Source organism: Corapipo altera, unplaced genomic scaffold (genome assembly GCF_003945725.1).
Source record: "Corapipo altera isolate COAL_440 unplaced genomic scaffold, ASM394572v1 22b, whole genome shotgun sequence".
NCBI lineage: Eukaryota > Metazoa > Chordata > Aves > Passeriformes > Pipridae > Corapipo > Corapipo altera.
This window is the reverse complement of record NW_020884876.1, coordinates 16,706,502-16,719,162: the sequence shown is the minus strand read 5'-3', so window position 1 is coordinate 16,719,162 and position 12,661 is coordinate 16,706,502. Positions and strand designations below refer to the sequence as shown.

Genomic DNA, 12,661 nt, shown 5'->3' with positions numbered 1-12,661 from the left:
TAAATGTATAAAGGATAGAGTATTTTTGATAATTGAGTACTTGGGTGCATTAATACTACTGCACTTCTATTGTGTACACATGCTGGGCACTATACGAGCATCTTCCTAGCCACTTATATGTACCCATCTTCCGTTTGTGTGCGGCACTATAGTTGAGTGTCAGAGTTAGGTAAATGAGTGTTTTCTTTAAAACATCCCTAGGAAGATTGACACACTATCACCAAATTGTTTAAGCTTCTTATATGTCATTGTATAGAATAGTGTAGCTTATGTCCTGAATTTTTCTCAGACAAACAGAATTTTCCAATACCTGTGAAAATCAGACTGCTCATTAATTTGTCTGTCCAAACTTTGAAAATGTTAACATATTTTTGTGGCTTGCTCCATCTATAGCCTAACTGACTTCTTTTCCTGGATGTTAATAGAACTAGTCTTTATGGAAGTAAAAACTTAGCACTAGTAGTTAAACTCAATGTAAATTGCTTATTCTTATACCATTAAGTTTTTATTTTTCATTGCTTACTAAAGTGCGTAACTTGCATATAATTTTTTTCCAGACTTGCCAGATCAAGTTCTGCGGGTTTTCAAGGCAGACCAGCAAAGTCGCTACATAATGATCAGTAAGGACACGACAGCAAAAGAAGTGGTCATCCAGGCTATCAGGGAATTTGCTCTCACTGCAACCCCTGATGCATATTCACTATGCGAAGTATCTGTCACACCTGAGGGTGTAATCAAGCAAAGGAGGCTTCCTGATCAGCTGTCCAAGCTTGCTGACAGGATACAGCTGAGTGGCAGGTAGGACTGGAGACTGAGCTATAGCTGATGATGCCAGTTTATTAAGTCAAAATCCTGTTAAAGGAGTGTTATTTAATTATTAATATTCTATTTCTTTGCAACAAGTTGCTGCTTATGCAGCTTTTCATTAATACCTGTGCCTGGTAAAATTAGTTTTATATTAAGATTCCAATTGGATCATTGCTGTAACTTTCAGCATTAATCAAGTATATTGTATCTAGTATCTTTTTGAATTTTGTTTTTACAGGTATTACCTGAAGAACAACATGGAAACAGAAACTCTTTGTTCAGATGAAGATGCTCAAGAGTTACTAAGGGAAAGTCAAATTTCCCTACTACAGCTCAGTACTGTTGAGGTGGCTACCCAACTCTCCATGAGAAACTTTGAGCTGTTCCGTAATATTGAACCCACAGAATACATAGATGACTTGTTTAAACTCAAATCAAAAACAGGTTGCACTAATCTAAAAAGGTTTGAAGAGGTGATAAATCAAGAAACATTCTGGGTGGCTTCTGAGATTTTAAGAGAAACCAACCAGCTGAAAAGGATGAAGATCATTAAGCATTTCATTAAGATAGCACTACACTGCAGAGAATGCAAGAACTTCAACTCGATGTTTGCCATCATTAGGTATGGCCAGTAATAATTTTACATCTAAGTAAAAAGCAAAGTCTTACTTATATTAGTTAAAAAAAAAAAGTAATTAACAGAGTAAACCTAACATCAACACTTGGCAGTCCAATAAGGAGGGCATTTTTCAGTAATCTGAACTTGCCATTGAAATATTTCCTGAAATATTATTTGGAATGCTGCTATTATGTACTTACTGCTTAAGACGGCATGTCAAGAGAAACTCCTGTACTTACTTAAAGACGAAGACCAAGAGAAACAATAGTTATAAATAAAAAATTAAAACATTGTCATAAATGAGTGTATTAATTTCCTAAAGGCAGCTCATTTATATGTAGTTCCCAGTGTCTTCATTCAGCCATGATACGTTCCTTTGTTTTTCTTTGTATCAGCAGTTTCTTACGTGGATCTCCGCTAATAGTCAATACTAGACTGTGATATTATACCATATTATACGCTGTAAATAAAGGTCTTTCAATAAGAATTTTAAAAAGTACTGAAAATCTCAGACAGAAAACCTTTCTTACTTTTGGAATGAAAAGGAAGAGAGGAAACTAATGTGTGTGTTCATACAGATTTTTTCAAAGCCAGCAAACAAAAACCCCCAAATATTGTCTGTTATGAAAAAGCTTGAATAAGTTGCATTAAAATGACAATTTTATCACTGTCTCTGACAAAAGCTCTTGTCACATCCAGGTAACAGATTGAATGTAACACTTTTTCTGATTTTGAATATCATTCGATCAAATGTGGCAAGTTCTAAAGTCAAGGATCCATGCTGATAATCGGTCAACATCTCTGAGACCTAAAAATATTGAGATTTTGTTCAGCTGATCTCAATGAGAAATAAAAGCAGCCTTCCTGCTATGAAAAACTTGAGTGAAGGAAAGATTCCAGATGCAAACTTTCCCATATGTAGAAATTAACAGCAAGGCAGGCAGTGCCATTACAGGGGGTAAAACCAGTGTTTTTACCAGCTACAGCTTCCATATAACCTCAAATATAGAAAGTGTTACAAAATTTGATCTAGACAGAACGAAGTCAGATGGCTTATTGCAGGAAGAAGGCGTGTCACTTTGCTATCACCACCTGAACATCATCATGTAGGTGAAAGATGTTTTTTCCTCCAGTTTGATAGTCTAGAAATAAGGGGTGATCCTGAGGCACTCTTAGATTAAAATATTATTATCAAATTCAGACACTGTTCCACAGCAGCAAGTACATAGTCTGTATAAAGTTTAATTACTCATCTAAGTGTAATTTTATCTGTTTATAGTTACATCATTCCCATATCTCCAGTTTTTGTGGCTTTTATAAAAATGACCTTAATTATTCTGTAATAATAGTTATTAGTGTAATAATTCTGTGCTGGTGAAAAGAAATTTTCACTTTCTGTTACCTTATTGATATTGTTGTACTATACTATTCTGGCTGTATGGTATTTCTCCCATACAAAATTTCACATGGTCTTTTATAGGATTTTTTGTTTCTTTCTCTTGTTCTTGAACTTTTTTGCACTTTTTTTGTTTCAAGTGGCCTGAATTTGGCACCAGTTGCAAGGCTCCGAACTACTTGGGAAAAGCTTCCAAGCAAGTATGAAAAACTGTTTCAAGATCTACAGGACTTGTTTGATCCATCTAGGAATATGGCAAAATATCGTAATGTCCTTAACAACCAAAACCTACAGCCCCCTATTATCCCCCTGTTTCCTGTTATCAAAAAAGACCTTACATTCCTTCATGAAGGTAAAAGCAGAAGTACATCATCTTTTACCAGCTAAGAAAAACTAACTTTCCTACCTAATTACTGATATTGTTGATTGTAGGAAATGATTCTAAAGTGGAGGGCTTGGTCAATTTTGAGAAGCTGAGAATGATTGCGAAGGAGATACGCCATGTCGGTCGCATGGCGTCTGTGAACATGGATCCTTCTTTAATGTTTAGAACAAGGTAAGTGTGTTGTATCAGGCAAAGCTTTTCCCAGCTGAGAGAGGCCTAGGTGTCAGCAAAGAGGGGCTTTGGAGTAGTATGAGCTTCTTGTTGTTAACAATTTGCCAAAATAATGTGGTGGTCTAAAACTGGAGAAACCATTACATTTTGTGCTTACTGATACATACTAAAAATGTTTCTTATTATTCTTTAGCTGACAGTTACTTCTTAAAATGAGATTCTATCAGTGGGAGGGAGGGGGAAAAACTTTCTTGAAAACATATGTGTTGGTCTGTTTGAAACATTGACATATGCCAGCTTATAATTTTGTAGACATAGTAATGTATCTGAAACAGTGTCAGCTAGTAGTCTTAGAAAACATGGAGTGAATGCTCTTTGGCTTCATGTTAGACCAGCTTATTGCATACTCTTTTTCTTAATTTGAGGTAGAAGAGTTTGTAATATCTGACTGTGTGTTCAAGTCAAGGCTCTTTTTAATATTTTTGAGCTTCCAGAACTGCTTGTTGTGAGGTCTGGTCTTTTTCTTTCTGAGCTTGTGATCTTTCTCTGTCTCTTCTTAAACCCGTGCTTTACTCTTCCTGACTCTCACTTGCAGGAAGAAGAAATGGAGGAGTTTGGGGTAAGTGGTTGGACACAATGCACACAGACATTCATTCTTCCTTTACCATTTGCATTGTTTCCTACTTGCTATCTTTAATTTTCTGGTGTTTTGACATTTTTTTTTTCTTTTGTTAACCCTTTTTACTGACAATACATTTACATTTTCATCTAGGAGTGCTTTTGCTTTTGAGGTTATAACACAAAAATTTTAAATTATTTGTAAGTGGTTGTAGATAGAAAAGGGATGTTCTCCTCCCATCTCCAATTTAAATCGCTAAAGGAAGTGACTTTGAGTCAAAGAGAATTATAAAATGACAAGGTTGCAACAGCTGAAAATAGCTGTTAACTTTGTTATACCTATTAAGCAATTATCACAATCGAATACAAAAGTTAAAACTTAAAGTATCTGCTAGACTAACTTATTTTCATATTACAATTCAACCATCATTTTTGCCTTAACAATTCAAGACCGATGCATAGCTTTCATATAGATACACATACATTGAAATGTGCATGACACTTTTTATTTCATCATGAACAAGCTGATCATTTTATTTAACAAAAAGCTGTCTTCAACCTCACAAGTTAGAAAGAGGTTCTGTTCTGTAAAACTGAGCTGTACATTTTGTATACAGTCTGATTTAAAACGTAGAGGACTTTCAAAATGCCTTCTGTATATGTATTTGAATTTGAACCTCAGCTGTTGTCTTCTGTCAGCATTCCCTTATTGCATGAGCTTTTCCTAATGCTCCAATCTTCTCAGTAGTTGGCTTATGTGAGAGAGCTACCGTGAATGCTTTCTAGATGTGTGAAGTGATGTTGCCTAGTTGGAGCAGAATAGGTTAAAATGTTTGTGTAATTAAAATAGTGCCTGTAACCAAGTTAAAAGATTTCCTGACCCTCATCTTTCTGTCTGTTACAGCTGTTTGATTTACTGGAATGAGGCATGTAAGCTTTGACTGTAGACTGACATTCATGCAATATTTTGCACGTTTCATGTTTATCAGGTGATACTGTGTTGGACTAAGTCATACCTTTCCCCTCTTTCCTCTTCCTCCTGCCCCCCTTCACTTCAGGTCTCTCAGCCAGGGCAGTACCAATGCAGCTGTGCTGGATGTTGCGCAAACAGGGGGTCATAAAAAGCGGGTCCGTCGCAGCTCCTTTCTTAATGCTAAAAAACTGTACGAAGATGCTCAGATGGCACGGAAGGTAAAGCAGTACCTCTCAAACTTGGATCTGGAAATGGATGAAGAGAGCCTCCAGACACTGTCTCTGCAATGTGAGCCAGCCACCAACACATGTAAGCATTGTCATTTGCTATGGATTTCAAGGAAGCTGTTAAATATACATCTGTTTCTAATCCAGAGAGGCAATTTGGAACTGTAGCTAGACAATGAGGTGGAAAATTAGGTGTGTGGTCATTTTCAAGTACTGAATGTCTATGAATCTTAAGAAAATAATCCTGTAGGTTAATAGGATAGAGGCATAGTATTTATACAGGTGATAAGGCTTTAAGATGATGTCACACTGAAGTGTGACATCAAGGGCACAAGGGCTTTTTAGCTTTGTGTGTGCAAAGGATCTGGAGGATCAGAAGTTTTTCTATGTACTCAGGTTATTGGTGTGAATAGGGATATGGTTATTCTGAGGGAATAGGGATTTTCCTTATGTCCAGATGTTTCAGAGATACTTAGAGGGCTGTATCTGGGGGCAGCAGAGGAGGACCTTATCCTGGATATATCAATTTCATTTTGATTTGAGAGAATGCTATATGTTGTGCCCTTCCCTTGCTTCAGGATAGCAAGAAATAATAATTATATATCCATTCTGAATCAGTTTGTAGTCCTTAATTGTACAAGTATTTGAACGCCTTTTAGTTATTAATTGGAGGGCTTCGTACTGCTAAGACTAAAACACCCACCAAGTTTTTAGCTAGTAGTCATTCAGTATTTTCTCCCCTTTCTTGCAAAGTGCCAAAGAATACAGGAGACAAGCGACCTGGAAAATCTGAAACATCACCAGTGGCTCCCCGGGCAGGCATCCAGCAGAAAGTGCAGCAGCAGCAGCAACATAAAGTAAACCAAGCGTTGCAGGTCCCTGCCGTATCTCTTTATCCCTCTCGCAAGAAAGTGCCAGTCAAAGACCTCCCACCATTTGGTAAGTGAAACAAGGAAGCATTTGATTTAATACTCTGAAGTTTGTTCACTCATGTCAGGGAAATATTTTGAATCATATAAGGTTCAGGCATTTATATCTGGTAGTATGATATGCAGGTTATGCCAATTCATGCGGTATCTATCCATAATTTTATTCTCTAAAAAACGAAATAAAGAAATCTAGGAAAGCATCCTGTCAATTTAATCAGTACAAGTATCTACTTGTTACTAGCAGCTGGAAAGAAGAAATGATTCTGATTGTTTGCCCTGGGATCTTGGCTTAACTTTTCCAAAGGGCTTAGGGACATGGAGTTCTTGAATGACCCATCTGAGATGTCTCCAAAGTTTTAGTGTCTCTTCGGAAGTTGAACTTTTAATGTGAAATTCAGGCCCACTCAGGTTGGTGGTCCTGTTAGAAATGTAGGTCTGGAGTTTCATGTTGACAATTGTCCCTGTGGCTTCTGCTCCCTTCTGCTTTTTTATTGTTGCTATTCAGTTGTTGCTGCCTCCATGTTGCTCAGAAAGGCACCAGACTACAGGAATTTCTTCTACTCTGATTTCCAAATCTGTGTCCCAGAATGTATACATAACATATATGCATTATTAAAGAACTTCTTAAATCACTTAAAGTGTGGTAATTATCCTAATAAGTGTATGTAGCATATCTGGCTCTTCCTGTTGCACGATGGTATTTTCACAAGAGCTTAATTCTGATTTCACTCTTTATCAGTTTTTCTCATGCACTGCTTAGGCTGCAATAAAGCATCAGAATCAGCAAAATGAGCAAGAAACAATTCATTATTTATCTATATCTTGTTGATTTTACCATTAATTTTAAATCTTAAAGGACTTTGAAGCTCCATAGACTGCATTTTTGCTCAATGGTGGCAAAGTTTCTGAAAACTGAGTGGGTTATGCTGATGGAGCAGCTATAAATTATTGATAGCAGGATTGTGATCTAACAGATCAAAGATAAATTCTGTGAATGCTTGAAAATAACCTCTATCAAAAGCATTGGCAAAACTGTCAGAGAAACTCTGTCTTCACTGTCCTAGAGTGGATTTTTGAGGGGAGGGGAAGAGAAAAAAGGATAAATGTAGCCTGGGAAAAGCAATTCTTGGTGTCCTAGATCTTTACATCATACATCATCTTCAGGATGTTTTTACTCTTTAGATTCCCAAAATAGACGGGTGCAGAGATAGTTCTCAAAAATGAAAAGGAGAAAGGCAGCTGCAGGATGACCTTGTTTCATAAACGTAATCTTATTAATGTTCTTTCCAGCTTTCTTTGACCTTCTAGGCTACTCTGAATAGAAAAAAACCAGAACAGTTTCAATTCTTACTATATAAATCTTCACTAACCGGTGAGGTTGGTTTGTGTCTGTATTCATCATAATTTTAGTTCAAGTTTTTCAGTAGCCATTCCTATGCATATCCTCAACTTAAGTATTGTAGAGGCAGTATTCTACAACATCAAATCTTCATTGTGTTTTCTGTGGCAAAGTATTTATTTTAAGTGGCCAAAATGAAAGACCATCTGCACTAATATGTGGAAATAAAGCTCTATATTTTAAACAGGAATAGGTTTAAACATTTTCCTTAATTTAAACTGGTATCAGAAAAGTTAGGGTTTTTTCCTGTATGGTGTCTGCTCTATAAATGCATTGTGAAGCATGAAGATGTATTTATACTGGACTTTACATCTACATTAATTCTTACTTAAAGGCATTAACTCCCCACAAGCTTTAAAGAAAATTCTTTCATTATCGGAAGAAGGAAGTTTGGATCGTCACAAGAAACAATCTGAAGACACAGTCTCAAGTGCATCTTCACAGCTGTCTTCTCCTCCTACTTCACCACAGAGCTCTCCAAGGAAAGGTATTAGATGTTCAGTATTTCTCATCATGTTTCCTGAAACTCATGGACTTAGGAAGCTTCTAAGAAAGAATTTGGACAGTTGATAAACTACTGCTGCTCTTATTTTTGTCACATATGGTCAGCAAGATGGCAGGAAATGTAGCGCAGTGTGGGATACCTAAAAGGATAACTGTGAATCTGATTTCAAGGGTACTTGAAAACCCTGTGGTTATCAAAAACCAGGAAAAATAACCTGGTATGATGCAGGATTTGATGCAGTAGGTCGCTCTCACTGCAACTGCTTTTGACAAAAAATATTTCTATCATCAGTGCTTCCTGCCAGTGTAAGGATGTGTGGTTGAAAACTTAAAATCTTTATGCAGCATTGACCACACTGGCCTATTAGAGGAATTTATTTCCTCTGTCATGTATGTGGATGGAATGTGACTAATGTATGACAGAAAGGCTTAAGATATTTAGGATTCAGATCACTACTACAGAATATTTTAATAGCAACTTGATTATTCAAACCATGTGTATGACTATTTGAGGAATGGTATTACACATTGGAGCTTCCTTGACCAGGGTCTTTTTAAGTGATTTCATAGGACTATTTTTAAAGTGAATTTAGGACTTTAGAGGGATTTTTTAAAGCCTGTTTTTTTTTTTTTCCCTGGTAGTTGTTCTGGTTATGAATTGACAAAACAGAAGGTGGAGGCGCTGTGCTGTAGTTTAAACAAAAAAAAAAACCCCTTTGAAAGTACGATAGCCTAGATGTATTGCAGGCAAAGTTATTCTCTTTTCAGAATATCATAAAAGTTCAGTTTAACAGTTACATAAAATAATGTTATGGTAAAATATACATTGGGGTTGAGGTGACTTCTATTGAAGTATTATTTACTAAAGTCAGATGGTGGAGGATATTATGTAGAGAATATATCATCTCAAGTCCTTGTAAGCTGTCATCATTACTTCTCCCAAATACTACATTAGCAAACAGTGAATTTATATAAATATGGGCAGGCCTATGCATTTCTTGAAAAAGGACTTGGAATTCTGTACTTGACTCATAGTGGAAAAAGCACTTTATTTTTGCAAAAAGCAAATCAAACATGATTTAAAAAAAACCCCACCTTGGTTTGATGGTGACATGAAGCTAATGGTAGATTCTTTCAGACAAAAATGACAACATTAATTTCATGTTCTCAGCAAGTGAATTGGGATAGATTGGTTGAAGTAATTTTGACACTTATGTGTAGACTGAAAGCAAAAAATGAAAACGGCAGTTACTTGTGGATTTATGTTGTTTAATGATCTTTAACTTAGCTGGCAAGAACATTCAGCACAACTTTAGTACTAAAGCAAAAACTGAATTTGCTTCTGTGACATGGTATGCAGATTTTATCTCAGTCTGGCTGTGTCAATGCTGCCTCCAAATTTCATTTTAATTCTGGTAATATATACTATTTGGTATAACAAAGAAAGCTTGAAAACCTGGCCCTCTCTCAGCCAAGATGTGTAGTAAGCAGTCAACCCAGACATCTGGGCTTCATGTTGTATCTGCTGTTCATCTGTGAAGCATAGCTTTGCAAACAGAAAAGTTGTATGGGAAGGTCTCTTGGAGTACTTTAAGCAGTAGACTCATCCTGAACATCTCTTTCATAACAGTCTTGGAGACAGTGTTTATGCATAGGCAGTTTGTTGAGAAGTAAGATTTCATAATGTGAGGATATGAGTATGATGATGAATTTGAAAAGAATTTGAGGTAGGAGGGCAGAGAAGAAGGAAGATGAGCAGTTGGTTTGTAAATGAGTAGTGTGTGTTCCCACAATCTTAGACCTCTGATTAAGAGACCAAATACACAGTGTTACGCAGTTTTGCTGTCTTATCTTTGTCTTTTGCAATGCTGTGTAAATGTAATCATAGCTTTGCTCTACTATGGTAGCAGTATGGCCAGCTGCCTGACAATAACTGAGCAGGTGTCTTGGAGAGTCCTATTAACATGATGTTCCCTTTGCAGGCTATACTTTGGCTCCTAGCAGCACGGTGGATAACTTTTCAGATTCTGGTCACAGTGAAATTTCTTCTAGATCTAGTATTGTCAGCAATTCATCTTTTGACTCTATGCCAGTCTCCCTGCATGACGAGAGGAGACAGAGGCATTCTGTCAGCATCGTGGAGACAAATCTTGGTGTGGGAAGGATTGATAGAAGAATCATGATTGAACCAGATCAATACAGCTTAGGGTAGGAATTTTATTTGTGCTTGCTTACATTATACTTCCATATAGTGTGTATGTGGCATGTGTATTTGTCCATGTAACTTTCTCTGTATCTCTCAAGTATTTTTTCTCCCCTGCTCTTAAAAATGACTCTTTCAATGCTGCATATTGTGATAATGCTCAATTTCTGACAGGAAAAGGTTTTGCACTCCTGAGTGCTTGATGAGGTCTACAGCAGTAAGAGTTTACCTCGGAAGACTTATCATCTGATCATTTCAGTGATACTGTAGATTATCCTCTTTGTGGCAGACTGGTATCCTAACCTGCTTCCTACGTGGGGAATTAACTGAATTAGATGAAATATTATTCATACAATTATTCAGTGATCAAACTGAGAACAGAAATAGCTAGTGATTTTCCAGTCTGTTTCATGGAAAAGTGCATATTTGTCTTACTCCAAAATATTTTGCCCCAAATATCTCTTCTATTCAACAGTAATTGGAAGCTAAAATTCACATTATGCAGCTGGTTTTCTAGGCAATTAACTTCTGTAATGGTGGGGAAGCTAGTGCTGTGAGGAGTTCTCTAAATCTCTAGTACCGAGCCTTGGTGTGAAAATAATTGGAGCTCTGGCTCCTATTGTCTCCGCTTACTTTTTTTTTTTTTGAGCTGTTATTCGGATGCTTCAGTCCTCTGAATAATTTCAAGGGTTTTAATCGTGCAGTGTCTGCAAATGGCAGACCTGTTCCAAAACTGATGTACTTCAGCTCTGGGAATCCCAGGCTATTCAAACTCTTTAGTCAGATGTCTTAATATTTGGAAGAACAGGATTTCAGTCTGCATAGCAAGCTACCCTGGAAGAACAAATCCCAGGAGCCTGGATAGCTGCTAAGCAAAAGTGACACTTTGTCGGTTTTCTCCGCTGCTATGTAAGTGATAGTGTCAGGCTCACTTAATTGCTGAGAGGCTACAGAGAACATATTTGCTCTAGGAAGTAGCACATGTTTCCAAAATTAAGGTTGAAATACATTTCCATTTGCAGGAAATGTTGAAAATTGAACTTCCAGAGTTCCCTAGGCAAAAAAAAATAATCTGAAAAGTGAAACCTGAATCTGAATATCAACCACTTCCTTCTAAAACTCTAGCTTTTGAACCTTTGCTTTGCGTGGCTGGAAAAGCAGTAGGATAACCCTGTCTATCAGTCTGTTCGCCTTTATGTGTGTCAGTGTGGTTTGCCTGTCTTAAAAGGCTGCTGCAAAGTTAAGATTTTATCTTTTGAAATAATTCTCTGAAGTGTAAAGTTTTATCAGGTTTTTTTTGTTGTTTTTCTTTTATTGAGGATGAACTTGAAAGCAAAGTGTCCTGTTCTCAAAATTCAATTAGCCATTAATGCAAACAAAAGATACTATAAAGCGCATCAAACCTTCAGTCATAAATCATAGAATGGTTTTTGTGGAAAGGGACCTTTTAAATGTTATAAAAGTCATCTAGTCCAACCCCCAAATATGTTTGTTTTTCTCTTGATTGTTGACTTGTGTGTCTTGTCCATGATTTCCAATTCCAACACTGGATTTTATTTTTTTTCCCCATCATCACTGTGCATCTAGCTCATATGCACCACTCTCAGAGACCAGAGGCCTGTATGCTGGAGCAACTGTGCTTTCTTCTCCTAGTACAGAAGAACTGTCACAGGATCAGGGGGACAGAGCTTCACTTGATGCAGCTGACAGTGGCCGTGGTAGCTGGACTTCTTGTTCGAGTGGTTCTCATGATAACATACAAACAATACAGCACCAGAGGAGCTGGGAGACTCTGCCTTTTGGACATGCTCATTTCGATAGTTCAGGCGATGGGGCAGGACTGTGGGCCTCAGGCAGCCATATGGACCAGCTGATGTTCCCCGATCATGGCACAAAATATGGCAGGCAAAGTCAAGGCAGGGAGGGCCTTGATCAAGCACAGTCCAGAGCAAGCTGGGCATCCTCAACAGGATACTGGGGAGAGGACTCAGAAGGTGATACAGGTACCATAAAGCGGAGGGGTGGGAAGGATGTTTCGGCTGAAGCTGAAACCATTAGCATAACATCTGTACCAGCAGAGGAGACTAAACCGACTCCTGTGCCCACTCATACAGCAATGTCATCAAGTAGTTCAAAGGGGCATGTTGGTAAGTTAAGTTTTGTTTACCATGAAGTATTTTAATTCATTTGCTTATGGGTTTTTATATTGTTCTAAAACTGCATTTCTTTTGTCTAGTTTGATTTTTTATTTTATTTTTTAGGTTTTAAAGCAAAACTGAATATTTTGCACTCTCTTAAATTTTTCCCTTTAACTGTGCAAGGGAAAATAGCATTTATTGTTGATTCTCAGTTCTGGCAGTGCCTTTGTGTCTCTAGAGAGCCTGCCATACATCAAAAAACTAGCTCAACTGCTGGACAGTGTTTTGAGAG

General features: G+C 37.3%; 1 protein-coding gene across 7 annotated transcripts in view; it reads left to right on the top strand.

Annotated features, from left to right (window-relative positions):
• RAPGEF2 (Rap guanine nucleotide exchange factor 2) overlaps positions 1 to 12,661 on the top strand; it is a 180,387-nt gene that overhangs the window by 162,067 nt on the left and 5,659 nt on the right. For 6 of the 7 annotated variants that reach the window (XM_027635506.1, XM_027635504.1, XM_027635502.1 and 3 more), the window contains 10 exons: positions 558 to 798; positions 1,046 to 1,429; positions 2,963 to 3,174; positions 3,255 to 3,378; positions 3,974 to 3,997; positions 5,055 to 5,278; positions 5,950 to 6,135; positions 7,859 to 8,011; positions 10,011 to 10,236; positions 11,819 to 12,378. In XM_027635506.1, coding sequence (XP_027491307.1) covers positions 558 to 798; positions 1,046 to 1,429; positions 2,963 to 3,174; positions 3,255 to 3,378; positions 3,974 to 3,997; positions 5,055 to 5,278; positions 5,950 to 6,135; positions 7,859 to 8,011; positions 10,011 to 10,236; positions 11,819 to 12,378 — 2,334 coding nt within the window. The remainder of the gene's footprint in view (positions 1 to 557; positions 799 to 1,045; positions 1,430 to 2,962; positions 3,175 to 3,254; positions 3,379 to 3,973; positions 3,998 to 5,054; positions 5,279 to 5,949; positions 6,136 to 7,858; positions 8,012 to 10,010; positions 10,237 to 11,818; positions 12,379 to 12,661) is intronic. The other variant, XM_027635505.1, reaches the window with a different exon arrangement.